Source organism: Spermophilus citellus (assembly GCF_964194105.1).
Source record: "Spermophilus citellus genome assembly, chromosome: 9".
Lineage (NCBI taxonomy): Eukaryota > Metazoa > Chordata > Mammalia > Rodentia > Sciuridae > Spermophilus > Spermophilus citellus.
The window spans coordinates 24,922,476-24,941,727 of NC_138191.1; the positions used below are offsets into that span (position 1 = coordinate 24,922,476).

A 19,252-nucleotide genomic window follows, 5' to 3' on the forward strand; every position below is an offset into this window, starting at 1 on the left:
AAATTCTCTCTCTCACTCTCTCTTAAAAAAAAAAAAAAAAACATTATCTCTGATAGTAAAGCTTTATTTTAACAGCATTTTTAACTTTTCAGAGCTCATTCCCATCTATTACCTTATTATGATGTCAATTCTGTGAGAAAGTTTGGATAAGTATTATTATTCCTAATTTATACTTAAGGAACAAAAGCAAATTAAGATTAAGTTATTTGTCTAATGTTACAAAGCTAGTCCTTAACAAAACCTAATTACTGGGCTGGGAATTCAGTTCAGTAAGAGTGCATGGAAGGCCTGGGTTCCAATTCCCAGCATACAAAATCACTCCCCAAATCTCATTATTGGTGCTGATTACATCATGGCAACTGGTTTTCTTATTTAGTGATTCTCTAGGATTTAAAATTCACTTAAGGGGCTGGGGATGTAGCTCAAGTGGTAGCGCGCTCGCATAGCGTGCGTGCGGCCCGGGTTCGATCCTCAGCACCACATACAAATGAAGATGTTGTGTCCGCCGAGAACTAAGAAAAAATAAATATTAAAATTCTCTCTGTCCCCCCCTCACTCTCTATTTAAAAAAAAAAAAAAATTCACTTAAATTGATTTGTATACTGTTGTCTGTTTGTACTGAGGATTGAACCCATTGGTGCTCTACCACTGAGCCAGCTCTTCTGATTTGTTTTTTATTTGCAGACAGGGTCTCACTAAATTGCTTAGGTCCTCACTAAGTTGCTGAGGCTGGCCTCAAACTTCCCATCATCCTGCCTTAGTCTCCTGAGTCACTGGGATTACAGGCATGGGCCACCACGCCCCACCAGATGGAAAAAACTGAAAGGAGTGCAATGATAATTTTGTGGCATTTTCACATTAATCGAGGCATATAAATAAGTGATGTTACATGTGTTTGCAAAACTTGGGTCCTTAGTAAATAAACCCATTTTAACCATAAATCACCTTTTTCCATGAGGAAAAAACCCACATATTAATATTTTAATTGTTTTTAAAAAATAGACATAATGCAAATCTTGAACAGTGGTTTCTCTGAAGATATTAATATGAAATTAAAACTCAGTACTACTTAAAAAGCCTTGCGTTTTCCCTTAAGCCTGAGGCATTAGGACTACATATTTGCCTCATATATCTCATTTGCTACAAATATTCACCCAACCATCTCACGTTTATCACCTGTAGTCTTAATATATATACATAATCAAAAAGTAACTAAAGTGCTTGGAACCAGGCTTTTAAAATCAGCTTAAAATCCCTTGTATTTTATTTCTATGAATGTAAACTTGCATTACCTAGGATCCATGGGACAAATGAGACAAGTCCCTTCTTTAAAAAGGACATAATCCCTGCTACATTCCAACAGAAATTAGGATAGTATAAAATTTCCTTCAACCAAATAAGAACCTAGGGAGACCTTTTTAGGGAAGCAGACATGGAGGGGCTGTCTGAGTTTGGCCGGAAATGAGGTAGTTCTTGAGACCCGAGACTTTCAGTTTTAAAAGCAGGACAAGTTGGCTAGTCTTACCGAGTAGAGAACATGTCTGGACACTTGATAGCAGGTGGCATACTAAAGGTTTTTCTAGCTAGCTTAAAAAAAAAAAAAGTCACTAATTCAGTTCTATTTTTATCTCAGCAAAGCCCCAGTTGGCATAACATAAACTAATAACAGGATGCATTTTATAGTGAGAACTCACCTTTTTATTTTTTTTTTTTTAAAGAGAGGGGGGCGGAGAGAGGGGGAGGGAGGGAGGGAGAGAAAGAGAATTTTAATATTTATTTTTTAGTTCTCGGCGGACACAACATCTTTGTTTGTATGTGGTGCTGAGGATCGAACCTGGGCCACACGCATGCCAGGCAAGCGCGCTACCGCTTGAGCCACATCCCCAGCGCCGAGAACTCACCTTCTAGGCATAAACTGACCAGAGACTTGTGAAATAAAATTTTTAAAAAGTGAGTATGCTCTTATCCAATAAAACTTCTTTTACCTCTTATACTGTTTTTACAAGTAATAATTTGAACAGAAATGAAGTGTTATGTGTCCAAATCTGGTTTATGTCAACCAATAATAATGTTCTCTTAGCAAAGAAAAGAGAATCTCATTCCTTTAAGAGAAGTACATCAGGACCAAGGAAATAAGACAGGTAACTTCTAGAGCAAGAGCTAAAAATGTCTTTCTTCCAGTATCTCAAAGTTAATCAGAGTTTAATAAGTTATTTATGTATACCAACCTGCAAATCAGAGGTTTGCTTACCACACATATTTCAAGATTAAATGCTGCAGCTATGCAGCATGGCACTCAGACACCATAGCAAGAGGAAGACTCAGCAACCAGCAGTTGTCTTAGGTTCAACAAATAATGGGTGTCTGCCTGGATGAGAATAAATGCATGTTCCCCAACACAAGAACTTATCTTGCTTGGCTAAGAGAAGAGAAAGGCTTAAAAAAAATATTGGTCAGTAGAACGTACTTGTTTTATAATTGAAAGAAGAATCAGACTGCTACAAAGAGGCTTATAATTCATGCAGACTTTTAAAATGTCCTCTGTACATATTCTATACCAACTTTCACTTATCAGAAAAGTAGAATAAAATCAGATCTAAAAGGATAAAAATCAGTTTTATGACCCCCCCAAATTAAAAATAACTGAAAGTGAGAATTAAATTGTTCATTCTTTGAAGAAATGTGAAGTCAGAGTCACAAGAAAAATAAATCCATATTTAAACCCTTTTTTTATATTTAATGACTTGGTATCAGTTTCCACAAGTGAAATATGTACTTCATATTTGAAATATATTTCACTTATGTATATCTTTATGTGGAAAACGACACCATGCCACAGTTAATATATGGGTTTATAAATATGGAATTAAAAGAAACTTACCCTTTCCCTTTGTGCAGCTCTGACTTCCAAACCAGTTTCTATAGAAACAGGTAGACAAGTGCCAGTGCCAGAAGTCTGCCAATTATAACTCAGCTTTTACTTGTTGGATAATAAAGCCAGATTCCAAAGTCGGCTAGAGGGTTTTGTCAGTAGATCCTAAAAAGAAATCCAGGAGGAAAAAAAGATGTTTAAACCAATTATTGTACTTAGAAATACTCCCTCTTTAAACTTGGTTATTAAAAGGAGTAAGAGGATGGAGATCCAATACCATATGTTTAAAAAAAAAAAAAATCACTAGGGCTTCAGTTATTACTAAACTTAAGCGACAGCAAATATAAAAAAAGATAACACTGGAGACTCAAAATACATTTAAACCACATTAAAAAAAACAATTATATATCGCAAAAATACAGTAGTTTTAATCATCAAATCTTAAAAGTTCAAATTTCTTCCTTTTGTGGAATGGATTATAAGATTATAACACTATATAGGATTAACTTCTTAAATAAAAATTGTCAGCAGAAATAAATGATGCAATTAAGTTTCCACTAAAAACAAATCTATTTCTGATGACTAATCTATAAATCATAAGTGAACCCTCAAAGAGCTTTCTAGGACTGGGAATGTAACTCAGTGGGAGAGCACTTGCCTTGCATGCTTAAGGCCCTGGGTTCAATTCCCACAACCAAGGGGGGGGAAAAGTTTTCTAGAGATGTTGACATTGCTGTGCTCAATGAAAAGATCTCTTTGAAAATATTCCCATATCAATATTAATATAGGGTATAAACAATCATACTGGATATCCTAATAAACATAAGTCAATATTTATTATCTTTTGCCACTGTAAAATATGAATTGAGATTCTGCATTCTTGTTGCTATGTAAGGAAAGTCAGTTTATTTATGTAATTAGAATTGGAGCACAACTACAAAACAAAGGCCATTAGGAACCATTCCTCAATCCTGCCCAGATTTATCTTCCCAAGAAAGTTCTATGTCTGGGGGTGTGAGTGTACCTCTGTGGTACAGCGTTTTGTGGGGGCAACCCGCTGCCCCAACAAAAAAGTTCTAACCCTACCTCTACCAAATTTTCTAAATCATGGGGCAACTATCAGCAAACCCTTTGCTGATACTCTCAGCTATACTTGTTAAAAAGTATGGTGCAGGGGCTGGGGTGTGGCTCAGTGGTAGAGTACTTGTCTAACATGTGCAAGACCTTGGGTTTGATCCCAATATAGCAAAATGATGATGATGATGAATATGTATTCTATATATCACAATGGAGACCAGAGCAGTGTAGGAAGGAGAGGAAAAAAATAGAAGATTATGTATTCTATATCACAATGTGGACCAGAGCAGAGTAGGGAAAAAATATAAGTGTAACCAAATGATCAACCAGCCAACTAGAATAGCTAAGATTAGTAACCTCTTCCCTAACAGACTGATCACCTGAATCCCACTACCTCAGAACTCTTTTGTCCCTACTTTTCCTGCTGAAAATATTTTTTTAATGCTACACTGTAACTGTATACAAATACAAATCTGAGTTTAAAGCATGAGGAAGATTCTAATTATCAATACTTATCATATAAAATACTTATCTACACTTAGAGTTTCTATTATTATTATTATATTATTATTATTATTGAACCTAGGGGTGCTTTCCTACTGAGCTATATTCTTAGTGTTTTTTACTTTGAGACAGGGTTTCACTAAGTTGCTTGAAAGCTATGTTTCTTAAACTTTATGTACAAAGCCTGGGGATTTTGACCCATTCGAAAGGTTTGAAAAGAGGCCCTGCAGGTCTAAGTTTTTAACAAACTTCCAGATGATACCAATGCTGTTAGTTTGGGGACACACTTTTGGTAGCAGGGATTCTGGAAAACTAAGCAATATACTGTACAGAGCCAACACTCAAAGTTTTTGCCTTAGGATTTTAAAAAAATTCGATTATGTTTTTATTTGTTATCATGTAGAAGATTTTTCTCTAAAGCAATGGGTTTCAATCTTGGCTGTACAGCAGAATCTCCAAGGGCACTTAAAACAAATGAAAAACAATACCTGGGACTTCCCAGAGTACCATCCTTCCCAGGTCAAATTTCTAAATGACTGAGAATGATTAAATGTACCTGCTTAGCATAGAATGATAGCTATTTCACAAAAGACCCTCTTAATTAATTTTTAGCATGAGAGTTCAGTTTGCTACCACCAGAAAAAAGTCAAGTTATAAAATTCAGAAAGCTTGGCCAGTGTGTTATATTAGAAATATATGAGTACAGTGAAAACTGTCATGACAATTTGCTGAAAGAACACCAAGTGGCACATTGAAAAAAATGAGGATATACAAGAAAGAAGACTGACTGCTTTGAAAGTTCAGAATAGTCAACAATTATGAACCCTAAGAAAAAATATTATTTATATTATTATAGAGAATACTAATAAGTAGCTTAGTGTTAAGGCATGTGCTTAGCATGCACAAAGCCCTGGATTCAATCCCCAGCATCACTTCCCCTCCAAAACTCCCAAAACACAAAAACCCCACTAAATAAAATACTGCTGATCTCTAAGCAAGAATATATTCAGTCTTACTGAGGATCTGAAAAGCTAAAAATGTATTTTCCTTAGCATTTAAAGTAAATTTATACAATACTTTCCTGAGATAGTCAATTTTTCTTCTTCTTCTTCTTCTTTTGGTGGTGAGGATTGAATGCTGGACCTGTTGGCATGCTAAGCACACATTCTTTCTACTTTTTTAAATTTTTTTTTTCTTTTTGGTGCTGGGGATTGAACCCAGGACCTTGTGCATGCAAGGCAAGCACTCTATGCCAACTGAGCTATATCCCCAGGCCAGCTAAGCACACCCTCTACCACTGAGCTACAACCCTAGCCACAGGTAGTCAAATCTTGATCAAATCCTAAACTCTCCCCCTGCTGAAAATCTCCAATGGCTTTCACTGCCTTAAATATTTAATAATCTTTTTTTTTTTTTAAAGAGAGAGTGAGAGAGGAGAGAGAGAGAGAGAGAGAGAGAGAGAGAGAGAGAGAGAGAGAGAGAGAGAATTTTTTAATATTTATTTTTTAGTTCTCGGCGGACACAACATCTTTGTTGGTATGTGGTGCTGAGGATCGAACCCAGGCCGCACGCATGCCAGGCGAGCGCGCTACTGCTTGAGCCACATCCCCAGCCCCACTGCCTTAAATATTTAGATTACAATTCAAACTTTACCACCTCCTTGCTTCCACCAGAATGTAAGCTCCATGATTAGAGAAATTTATCTATTACTTTCTTTTTTACCAACAAACTATTATAATAATTAACCAAATAATTGAAGAATTAATTAGCTAATCTTATTAAATACAATATAGATCATACAAAATAAGAACCCTTCCAGTCACATACAGGACAAAGATACACTCAACTTCACCCATACAGTTTGAGTGTCCTTTATCTGAAATACCTGGGATCATAAATGTTTTCAGATTTTGCAGTCTTTTCGAGACTTAAGCATCCCTATCCCCCCCCCCAAAAAAAAAATTGGGAAAATTTTGTTGGGAAAAATCCATGTTGTTCTGTTTTACTTTTTGCAATACTGAGGATCCAACCAGGGACTCAAGCACACCAGGCAAGCACTCTGCTCATAAATACATCCTTCAGCCTAGAAATCTGAAACTTTTTGAACATCAACATGAAGGTGGAAAATTTTCAGATTCTGAAGCATTTCAGATTTCAGATAAGGGATGCTCAACCTGGAATTCTTAGAAAAGAAGTCCTATCAGTAACCTGGTCAGAAAGTAGTAGATGAAGGTTATGAACCATAAATTCAAACAACTTTTGTATACATACATATGAACTCACTCAATTCCAGAACTGCTTTCAATTTTAAGCTAGATTACAGTCATATTATTTTTAGATTAATGTCTAAAAATTCAAGTACACCTGAATCAGTTCTTGGTTGTATACTCCTTAGCCAAGTCACAAAACTTTTCTGGCATACCTTTAAGCATTTCATAAAGTAAACACTGGCCCTTTGCAGATTGTTATTAGGCAAAATTAAATACTAAGCAAGACTATCTTGAAGAAATAATTACATATATAAAATGGTTACTTAATTGACAATTTTAAGTGACAAATCTGATGGCATGTGCAGTTTTACTCTCCCTGTCTGCTCCAACAGCTTTGAGTTTATCTTCTGGAAGCTTCTCCTCTCAACCTCTGAAACAGAATACTATTCTTGCTATCACCTAGGTTTCTTTTACCAGCACCATCTTCTTTTTTTTTTTGGGTGCTGGGGATTGAACTCAGGATCCTGTGCATGCAAGGCAAGCACTCTACCAACTGAGCTATTTCCCCAGCCCCACCATCTTCTCTTCATCGTCAAATACAACATCATCCTAGCTTTACACCTCAAGCACTCTTTATGCACCAGTATTATTCAACATGCAGCCCACTAACCATAGAATGTAACAGAATTACCTGGAGAGCTTATAAAAGAATAAACATTCCAGGACCATCCTGATCCTAACATTACAAAATGTCTGTCCAGAGTGGAGCAAAAAGCCTGTTTCCCCAAGGTTTGTTTTTATTTTTTATTTGCTTTTGTGGTACTAGGGCACTGTACCACTGAACTAACTTCCCAGCCCCTTTTTATTTTTGATTTTGAGACAGGATAACACTAAGTTGCCTGGGGTTGGCCTTGAACTTGTGACCCTCTTGCTTCAACCTCTTATATTGCTAGGATTACAGACATGCACCACCAGCTTGCTTCCCAAGTACTGCAAATGTTAATACACTGTAGGTTGAAATCCACTGCTCAGGCATTTTCTCTAGTTTGCAGATTTAGTCATATCCCTAAACTCCAGAAAAAAAAAATAGTGAGACATAACAACATAGTGACCAAAAGAGCCCTAGCTGAAACAAAGTCCTGGTTATAACTCCAGTCCTGTCACTTACTGTCAGATTCTGGTATGTGGTGAGAGTTAAATGAGACAATGTACATACAGTACTTTGAAGAATGTTTGGCCTGAAGTGATATTCAATAAATTACTGCTATCAAAAATGTTCCAACTTTTCACTCTACCCTCCTCAAACTGGCTTTGCCCTTTTTGTTGATCCAACCATCTTACTAGCTTTCCAGGCTGTAGTTTGCATCATATCTTCAGTGGACCAGCAAGCAGCTGCTATATTACCACTCATGCTCTCCTGCCTAGGCTGTGGATCCCAATCTCCTTCCACTACTCTATGTCCATCTTCAACAAATTCTTCTGTAAAGCCTTACTGACCATTACAACTTATTCCACATATCCATATCACCCACAAAAATTTATTGGCACTTAAATAATGACCTGTGACCTCCTTCCTATAGCTGATGTAAACTGTCTAAATTTTTCCAATATTTAACTATTTATCTGTTTCAATCTAGTTTCCCCAATTAGAGTATACGTTGCTAAAGGGGGTAGAGAGTATCTGATCTGTACTTCCTATTCCCAGCGCCTTAGTTCCTAATTATACAGCCAGCATTCAAATGATTGTAGAGAAATCTTAACTGGAAGCTGAATTTTATAGTCACTTGAGCTGAAGCATATGAAGTAATTTTACCTCAAGGTCAAAAAGTTCTTTTCTGCTAAAACCAAGCTTTTTCAAGGTTTGAAGAAATTGTTATTCAATAAAAATTTCCCTTCTAAGAACTTAAAACTAGATTCAAGTTTCTAAATGAAAAGATCTTTTAAATAGGGAAACCCAGAGAATAAATTTGAGTGAGAGATAAAGGTGGTGGTCAGATAAGGCATAATTAGATATATTATTTAAAAAAAGAAAATGAGATGCTGTATAAGCCACAGGCAGTAAATTTATTACCTCAGATACACTGCTCTTAAATAATTATATGACTCATGCTATGGAAGTGGCAATTTATAAAATCTGAGTTGTTTTAATGAAGTCAGGTGATCCTCATTTCCAATATTAATACTTGCAGTCAAACTTCACAAAATAAACCCAAGTCAATTCAGAGGTGTTTCTGGAACTATGCCCTTTGCAGTATCCTAAATTATGATCACATAAAAGACACTGGGAAACCAAACAATTAATTCAACAGAGCAGTTTCCAACTTATAAAAACTCTGTACCTAACAACCCAGTTGAGCAGGAATAAATAATCTCATGAGTACTGCAGTTTCAAAACATTACCGTACTATGTTTTCGCATAATATGATTTTAAATATAAATAAACGCAACACTTCTTCTACCTTCTTGAGAAGAATCCTGAGACTTTAGAAAGAGACCAACCATATAGAAATAAGTTGAAAGTATAACATAATCTTCCCCAAACTCCAGTAATTTAAAATATTTGCTTGCTAATTGGAAAAAAACACTTATGGGTTTATAAAGTGGAATAGCACAAGAGAGAAAATGCACTGAAAACTGACATTTACAGCAGGTATAAAAATCTTTAAAAGAATTGCAAAGAGATTTTTTTAGCAAAGCCTTAGATGGCAGTCACATATGTAGAACACACTGAGAACCTTAAAAAAAAAAAAAAAAAGCTACTGTTCTTCATTTTGTCCCTTTTACTATATCAAAGTATGAGTGCATAAGCTGTCCAACTAAACAATCCAAGGGTCTCAATGAAACCCAGGGATAAAGTAGCTAGTACAAATCAGCTTCTGTAGTTACCAGATTCTGTAAGTCTTCTGTGAAGACAAAAAAAGGAAAATTCTATTCCAAATTCTCGATGCCATTTAGAACAAAGCAAGGAAACCTAAATTGTGCTTCTGATAAGTTGCCAAAGCCTCACACTTGATTAATGGATTGGGGGGGGGGGGGATTGGGGCTCAAGAGGGCTTGTAGGATTAACTGGACAATGAAAATGTTAAGAGCAGACAACTATCAGACTCTTCTCAATAATACTGCCTATTCAGTTCCTTAAAGTAGTAGTTTATAACCAATCTATGTGACAAGAAAAAAAAAAAAAGCAACCATGTTGGCTAATATCTTATCATTCACCCCAAAAAAGTGGCATACTTTCTTTTGTTGTTATATATCATAGAACTCTTAACTCTGAAATTTATAAATCAGTTTGTAAATGAGCAACATTTTGATAGAATAAGTCATCTTACACCATTACATCACTTCAAAGGCAAAAGCCAAGGTTAATGGAAATTGTCAAAACTTTACAGGATATAAAGATCACAAATTTCAAACCCATTACCAAAATTTTAACACTTTGGTTCCCATATTAAAAGAATTTTTCCAAGTGATAATATCAAGTAGAACAAAAGTTCTGGCTTGGAATTTTGTAAATATGGTAGCTCCGTGGAGGAAGGAAGCTAGCAGAGTGCCTGAACTTCCAACCACAGAAACATACCCAAAATATTAAATGCCCTCACCCTATTAATTACAATGCATTTTTGACCTCTAAAAACCCTCTTACCTGTTTACAAGAGTTTATACAGCTGTTTGCCACTGGAACACCACCTTGCAGAGTATAACCGTGGCATCCTTGGTTGATAATCACCTGTTGCCTAGCAATCATCATCCCGCATGGAGACAGACAGCACTAGGGCTCTTCCATCCGAGGTTAAAATTCTTAACAAGCCCAACAAGCCTGCATTTCAAGGAGGTCTTCGTCTGCAACTAGTTAAGTTTAAAACTGGCAAACAACCATGGTGTCTGAAGCCAATGGTGCAGCATTGCTGGCTTCCTCTTGAACTCCAGCGTTGTCACTGTGCACCGAAGTCTCCTGCTGCAAACAGGGGAGTTGTTCTCCTGTACTGGGAACAGGCTTCCAAAGCTCAAGAGCCCCTGTACAGGATAATGCAGGAACTAAAGAACACTTTCTCCTCCTTAATGATGCCTCCATTTTTTTTCCTCACAATCTGTACTACCAACCGAAGTGACTGGGCCTGAGTGTGCGTTCGTACCTATGAAACCGTCACGGTGCATGCACATCCAAGGCATGTGGAACCACAGGTCAAATAAGGCACAGATACCAAGTAACGGTTCTAATTACAAACGCTATCTCTCAGGAACTCTTCATCCATTCAGAACTAAACCCATCACTGCATAACTCGTAAGAAGCCCCTGGAGACGGAGGAGCTCCTCAAATGTGTCAGGAAAGGCTTTATTAACATCATCATTAACATTTAAAAAGCAAACGGAGCATTTCTCCTTCTTTTGGCAATTTGGTGGAAATGTTAAAAGTGCAAGATAAAGCAATTTCAAACTTTTCTTCAAATTAAAAATGAAACTAAGGCCAAACGTGATGGGTGAACAAAATAAATCAAAACTTAAATTTCAGCAACTCCAGCTCTTCAAACCAGCAAAGCCCCCGACTCGTGCACTGTGGTGAGGCTTAGGGTGCTTGCCCCGGCTTCTTGCGTGCCAGCAAACAGCACCATTCCCTCATCACGTTGAGGACCGAGAAGCAAAGGATCCCCTTCACTGCAAACAAAGGGGGTCACGGTAACACTAGTGATCCTTCAGAATTGACACACCGTGATAGTCAAAATGAAATTGATGGTCTCCCTGCTTCTTGCTCAAGACATACAAGATCTGAGCAGCAGCAAGTACCCCCTTGGCTGCAAACAAAGGGGTCAAGGTTTGCCGTCAATTCACTTCCAAGCAGAAAAACATTTTCCTCAAAAGAAACAATTTATTTAGAATAAAACAAAAGCAGCTCAACTGTGAGCGCACGTTTGAGTGACAGCTACTTTTAAGCTGTGTGAGCCATAAAAAGGGTTTTTCTTTACTTTTCCAGAACTCTTGTGTACACAGCACAAAGCAAAGAGGTCATTTTTTTTTCCACTTAAAACACCGGCATTGGCATCACAATAGCAGATACACAATGTTAAGCTGCCATTTTAGTAAAATGCACAAATACTAAACAGATTAGCTTTCTTCCATCAGAGGCCCATGTAAACTCCACATAAGCCACAACTTCTCTTCAAAAAGGTCCATTAGAGCTTTGAAATCCATATCTTCATCCGCTGTTCACCAGTTTTGCTTGCAGGGGGGAAAAAAAGGTTATTCAGTACAAACGTTTACAATATTAAAAATATATATATTTCCCCTATGCCATTATAGATGAACATAATATTAACAAGACCTTCCTGGATAGGACATCCACCTCAACTTCAAAAAGCACCAATAATACCCACTGGCACAAATCTTGAAATGATTTTACTGTATGAATACACAAATAACAAGTAGAACAATAAGGTAAGTTTTTTTAAAGACTGCAACTGAGGATCATAGGACTGAAAATATCCTTTATCCTCATATAACTGAGCAAAATGTGGCAAAATTTTTCTGAAAAAGCAAGTTTGTAAGCAATTTATAATCAAACAACATCTCCTAAATATAACTTTAAAAATGAAGTTATAAAAAGGTGGAGTTTAGTCAAACTTTTACCCCCTCTACTTTCATTTTGTAATTTATATGGAGCATTATTATCAAAAGGGGTCAAGATACAAAGCCCATTTAAAAATCCACCTTCATCTATGTTACCAAAAACAGCAGCTGTTATTTTCTGTTAAGAAAACACTCATACAATTGCTAACAATCAAACAACACATCAGGACTCTTGTTTTTCAACGCTGTTTAAATCATACACATAAAAATTCTTCATTAAGCTTAACATTTTACTGTGGTTACCTGAAATCATTTTCTCTTTAGGGACATCACTAAAACCAGAATATTAACAGGGTCAGCTCCATTTCTCTTCTTGTTCTCATTCCTAACTCCTATCTCAAAATCAGACTCTGGGACAGAAACAGGAAAAAAAAAAATCCAGAAATTCTCTCCAAAAAATTTTTTTTCACATAAAAGGTCATTAAGGCCCTCTTCTCAAGAGGCTTTCCTTTTCCACAAATGTTTTGGTTAATGGTTCCTATATGAACCCAAACTTCAGTTCAGTACTATTCCTGCAAAATGAGCAATTTCACTGTGTAAAAAACTGGACTTAAATTTTTCAAAAAAGTAATGTGATAAAATCAGTGAACACCTGCTCATAAAATAGTTTTTAAATAAACCTGGAAATGTCTGACTCTGAAAAACCTGACCTATACTGTTGTACATCAAATGATTCATGGGAGTCAAGAAGGGAGTATATTACCTTCAACATAACAAAAGCTCATATCAGCCACAGGATGAACATTTTAAGATGCAATTTGTAAAGGAAAACTATCTACTCTCAGTGGATGAGAGTCAACGTACACATCTTACACCAGAAATTTAAGTTTTTCTGTGAAAAAATATTTACAGGAGGAATCCCAGTTACAATCACAAAACAATATCAATTAACTATTTGCTAGAAGTTGAGCAACAGCTCTAGATTTTGAAATTGTGATCTTAAGTCTTATTAAATTCTTATTTTCACCAGTAATATTTAGTAAATAATTAAATAATATATGTAAAAAAATTTCTTTCCATTCATTTTAACTGAGTTCCTGAAAAATAATTTACATTGAAGTAATTAAAGAAAAAAAGACTTAAAAAAATTTGGTGTTACAAAGAACATCCAATGTCGGGATTTTGAAATTCTGACTGATAAGAATTAGAACCAGTTTTGGACTTTTGCTTTCATTCAAATTCTGAAGGTTTAAGTAGATAACTTACAGTTATTATGAACCTGCACAACAGAATGGGCAACACAAATAAGAAATTCATCGGGATGATGGCACTCTATAGGTGAGCACCAAACTAAACATCATTAGCTTTTTATAATACATACATTTAGAAATGGTATCAAGCCAGTTTCAAAAACACTGAAGCACAAATTGCCCAGATCTAACAAAAGCAGCAATGCCAAATAAGGATTCAAACAAACATGGAGCAAAAACCACAGTACTCTTCAATAGGCTATCATACCAAATTAAAAAAAAAAAAAAAAAAAAAAAAAGAAAAAGAAAAAGAAAAAGAAAAAGGGAAAACCACACACATTTTGGCTTATATTAAAATTAGATGTCATGGACTTCACTCTCTAGAGAGCAAAATCATTTATCCAACTATCTAATCAAAAGATATTCAAAAGTTAATGGTTAGTGAAATTATTTAAACTGGAAAAAATGTATCTGTCTTACAAATTGAACTTTAACCCCATGTACACAGACTCCACACCTGCCTTAGCTTCTGAATAGGTGCCTACTCCACTCCAATCACTGCTTTTTAGAATCAAAAGTCATCCAAAGTCTTGGTTGTAGTTCGGGTATTTTCTCTACAGATAAATTAAGGACCTTCATACTCACAGCCTAGTATTTTCCTTCTCTCAAAATGGTTAGTTTTTCCAGTTTAAAACAAACAAAAAAAAAAAAAAAAAAAAAAACAAAACAAAACAAAAAAAAAACCCAACAACACCCAAACCCCCAAAATTTTTTTTTTAAATTTATAATGCGTAGTGAAAACCAAGAAGGATGACGCAGTAGTAATGAGGCTTTCATGCTGACATGCATTAGACACCTGTCATAATGGAAAATAAAAATTACATGACATTTCCCTGGGTTATTATTGGTGCTATTTCAAAACTGCCAGATTTGATAACAGAAAGAAAACAGTTGGGTTCTGCCAGGCTTTGAATAAGTCACTTTCACAGAATAGAAACATGACCATGATCCAGAAGGTCCTAAAGTTTCTCATCATAATTAAATATCAAGGGCCTTAGCTGACATCCTCAGCACTTAAATCAAGGAAGAAAAACATAGTTACTAATGATCTGAGAAATAAGGGGTGGTAACAGAGGGGTAGATGAGAAAGTTAAAACAAAAAGTCATTCATTACTGTAAAGTTGCACAAGCCCTTGTGAAGAACCCAAAGTCATATATATCATCCTTAGCTTTGGAAACAGAAAAAAGAACAACAACAATAACAACAAAAAAACCCATACAAATGGGCTAAATTATATTAATTATAGGTGTCTGGACAAATTTTAAAAAAGGGCTTTCCTATACTGACATTTCAAATTTCTGTGGCTACAGAGTGGTGAAAATATTAAGCATGAAATTTCAAAAATATTCAAAACATTTTCAATAATGTAATATCACCACTACTGTTTGACTATAAAAACAAAAAAAACAAGCAAAATTTCTAAAAAGCACATTGACAGCATATTACAATGACTTTCAAAAAAAATTCTGCAACCTAGTTGATTAATGCCCAATGAAACAAAAGATGACTTATGAGCCTGCAGACCACTCTTCTTTCTATTATTTAAACCAGAAATTTAAATGGATTCAAAAACAAAAACTCATCTTTGATGAAAAACACTGAGTTTTCAAATATACACAATTAAATTAGAACTGTACCTGCTATACCTCTCTGAAAAAGTCAGTAAAAACACCACCATACACCTATAACTGACCAAAGAAATCTGATTTTTAAAAGCACCTACTCAATTCTTGCATACTAGTGTAAGCATAAGACATAAATGGTTTGTAACATAGTCCTCAATTTTTACTGAACAATTACAGCTACAAACCAAAAGTGCAATACGGGATACAAAACTCAAGAACTAATGATAAAAATGCATGTTACAGCAAACTCTCCGGGAATAAACTGTATTTTAGTAGAAACACTCAAATACCTGATTAAAATAATTATACTGCTAAGCAATTTACCAGCATAAGCTTTTGAGATCCCTGATCAAATCTGTCACACATATAACATTTATGGAATTATTTATCTACACATCAATCAAGCCACTTTTCGGTATATTTTACTATCTGTAAATGTCAGTGGGTTCTTTTCTCCAAATTCTGATTTCTCAAAAATTTGGATTTGTAACTTTGAGGAATTTTTTTTTAAGATCAAGTTTTAAAAAAATGAAGAAAAAACTGGAAAAAAATTTCTTATAAGGGTAGAAACTCCTAATTAAAGAAAAATCCATTTTTTTCTACTTTCAGGACATCCCTTTCACTTTAAAATAATAGCTAAACTGTCCTGACTTCTATTTTAAAGAAGTTTATAAAAATATATATAAAAAAAAGACAACTAAACAACTAATTAAAAAGAAAATCTGATCTGATGCTGTATCCCATCACACTTCACAAAACAGGAACCATGTCAAAGTAGTAAATACAAGTTATACATGGACTTTAGGACGCACCACGGACAATGATCATGACCAGGTAATCTTCTTCAGATTTGGCCAGTGCCTTGGCAGGGGAATCCAGGAACTGCTGGGAGAACTCACAGGGTGGGAAGGCATGAAGGACCCCGGTGTTTTCCTTGTCTTTGTTGCCTCCCACAGGGAGGCTGATCACCCCAGCTGCCTGCTTTTGCTTTAAATAGGACACAAGGTTCCTAAGTGGCCTCTGAGTAGAGGTGGCAGTGTCCGATGTTGCCGATGAAGAGGAAGACCGGCTATCGGAACTTCCAGGTACAGCCAGAAGAATGGCATAACCATTGGGCCCTGCCACTTTGATGCGACGAGTTACTTCATCCAACTTGGGCTGGTCCAATCGGAGACGCTGAGTAATCTTGAGCTGGGCCACTTTGCCTCCAGTTGAACCCTCCACAAGAAGACTGCTAGCCACTTGGAGGTCACCCTGCAAGAGATGCATGTTGGAAGGAAAGTTGCTGTTCTTGAGTAGAAGCATGCCCTGCCAGGCCAAACAGAGTTTGGGAGAGGCTGCTGCTGCAGGAGCTGTCCCCCCATCCTGTTTCTGGGAAGGGGACTTCAATTTTGCTGAAGTATTGGCGGCGCTGGGTGCATTCCCATCAGATCGGTCTTCTTTTTTCAAAGGGCTTTTTCCCTCAGTGGGAGCAGCTGTCCGGTGCTTCCTATCCCGTTCAGCTGATGCAGAGTTTTTACGGTCTCGCTTGTCACCCTGGCTCTTTTCCAAACTACCTCGTCTGTCTCTGATTGGAGAAGGCCTTTCCAAGAGAAGAAGCCGGGAAGACCGATCATTGTCACTGTTGTAACGATCCCGGCTACTGCTCATTTCTGGACTGCGATCAGGAGAAGGAGCGCAGTGACGTTTCCGTGGTCTGTCACTCTCAGGAGACCTATCCAGATGTCGGCCTCCACTCTCCTCAGGCAGTCGTCGCTTCCTAGGCTGGTCTCTGCTGCTGGGTATATCTCTATCACCTCTGTCCCGGTCTAAGGACCAGCCATCGCGCCTTCGATCCAAGCTATCCAGTGGCTCATAAGCAGTTACAGCAGTAGCTGCAGTCCGAGTGCTGCGTTCTCGAACTGGGGGTGGAGGTGGCACCCAATCAGAATCAGGATAAAGGTCCCTATCGCGATCTCTGTATAGTAGGGGTGGTGTCCTATCCCGAGCACCCCTCAAAGGGTCAGGTGCTCGATGTCCAAAAGCATCCGTCACCAGTTCATAATGAGTCAAGGGCAGAGGCTGCAGATATTGCTGCTGGTAACGATGTTCTGTGTCTGCAAAGTCTACTCTAAGGCGACGATCTGGGCCACCAAGTGGGAATCCCCGCATATGGGTCCAGGCAGCATGAGCTGCATCCAGGCTTTCATACTGGATATATGCCCAACTATCACCTTTTCGGTAGTCTATAGTGCGTATGGTGCCAAATCGGTCAAATTCTCGTGCCAGGGCAGCAAGAGGCACCCAAGGTCCTAGGCCACCTACCCAGAGGCGGGTAGTGGGTGTAGCTTTACCATAACCAATTTTGATAGGATTCCGAATTATAATTTTGCCAGACATTGCTACCTTGGCCCGATGAGACATGTCTAGGTTCTCAAATTTGAGAAAGCCATAAGTACTGGTCTGGCCACGAGAAGGTCTCTTGATGTCTACTTCTGTAATGACTCCAAAGCGATCAAAAGCCCTTCTTAGATCACTCTCTGTCACAGTAATGTCTAGGTTGCCCAAGAAAAGCGTCCTGTTAGCACGCTGATCATCCTCGGGTGAAATCTCATCCACTTCTCGAAAAGGAGCAGCACCTGCTCCAGCTCCCACCCTTGGCTCAAGACTGTATGCTGGGCGCACTCTCTCATAGAACGGGTAGTCTCGTTCTCTCTCCAGCTCTCGGGGTAATGGTGGAGGAGGTGGAGGGGGCAGGCGGCCAAGCGCCAACTGCTGCAACCGGTAGTCTCTGTATCCCAAGGCAGCGCCACCAGGGGAAAGTGATCTCTGGCCTCCACCTCCTCCTCCAGGGGGGTGCCGGTGACCTCCTACAGAGGCACCGACCACGCTGGCTGACGGAGGATAAGAATCTTTGTCTAAAGGGGAGCGGCTGCGGCGCCGACTGACATACACAGCTTCTATCTTCAGAGGCCGGTCATAGAGCACCAGGCGGCCTCTGGCATGCTTGGCCGCCCGCGCGTCCTCTGGCCGCCGGAAGTTCACAAAGGCTACCCGCTCATCCCCGCTGCCAGAACCTGAGAGGTGACTGATTTTGACACTTACATCCCCAAAGCGCTTAAACTCGTGAAATAGTCCGTCCTCCACCGCTTCGTCACTCAGCTGGGACCCCAACTCGCTTATCTTCAGGGTCTTGTACTCCCCGCCGTCCCCTCCGCCAGGAGCTGAGGAGGCGGCACCAGAAGAACGTGACTCCCCGCCTCCACCCCGGGAGCTGCTGCGCGACTCGCCCCCGCCCGAGGAATTTTTGGTGCTAGGGGAGCTGTAACTATGCATGCGGCTACTGGAGCTGCCCCCACCAGTGTCATACTCGCGGCTGCCACCTCGGCTGCTGGACTTGTCCAGATGAAGGCTCCGCCGCGACCCGCCGCCGCCGTCGGTCTTGCCGCTGCTGCTCCCGTTGCTGCCGCCAGAGCCCCCTAACTTCTTACTTCGCTCCCCGCGGGAAGTCGAGTCCTCACCACCACGAGAGCGTTTGGGCTTGACTGGCGAGCGCTCTTTTCCTTTCATTGTTGCGGGTAGTCGGAGGTCGCCTCCGCGGAGCTGATTAACCCGCCACCCCGCGCTCGTTTCACACAGCGGAACCGCACGCCGCCATCTTGGACTCCGCCGCGGCAAAGGATCCCGCCCCACGGATCTCATTGGTCAATTAGCTCTCTCTTCTACAGTCTCATTGGGAAAATTGTTTGTCTGTCTTTATATCTCCCCGCGCTCCGGGAAGGCGCCCGCCCAGCCACTTTTATTGGGTTCCCAACGCCCTAGTCCGGGTACTTCATTGGTTGTATTCGTTGTCTATCTTAACGGTTCCTCGCGCCAGGCTGTAGCCCCGCCCCTCGTACTCTATGGTCACCTGACCCAAACTCTGGAAGCGTTAATTGGACAAAAAGTCTGCCCTGTAACGGTACTTCTTGCCGCGGTGAAACCAGCGATCCCACCTCCTCATCTCTTTCATTGGTTTATAACCCTGTCCTTAAACCCACTATTTGGGAAGTCGGGTCATCAGTTCTGGTTTTTTTTTTTTTTTTTTTCTTTTTGAGAGCTTGGTATACACC

At 38.7% G+C, this 19,252-nt stretch overlaps 1 protein-coding gene across 3 annotated transcripts; it reads right to left on the reverse strand.

Annotated features, from left to right (window-relative positions):
* Positions 1-582: 582 nt before the first annotated feature.
* On the reverse strand, positions 583-19,012 carry RBM15 (RNA binding motif protein 15). Of its 3 annotated transcripts, XM_081308615.1 has the most exons (4): positions 15,974-19,012; positions 10,307-11,877; positions 2,882-3,037; positions 583-2,368 (listed from the first exon to the last, which is right to left on the reverse strand). In XM_081308615.1, exons 1-2 carry the CDS (start codon positions 18,840-18,842, stop codon positions 11,855-11,857), a joined length of 2,892 nt encoding a protein of 963 aa, XP_081164741.1. In that variant the 5' UTR covers positions 18,843-19,012; the 3' UTR covers positions 583-2,368; positions 2,882-3,037; positions 10,307-11,854. The 3 variants fall into 3 exon arrangements, 2 of the variants coding, with proteins under 2 accessions (XP_081164741.1, XP_081164740.1); XR_014023855.1 differs by lacking the exon at positions 15,974-19,012 and adding an exon at positions 12,529-14,195 and having other exon boundaries at positions 583-3,037; XM_081308614.1 differs by having other exon boundaries at positions 583-3,037.
* Positions 19,013-19,252: the final 240 nt, after the last annotated feature.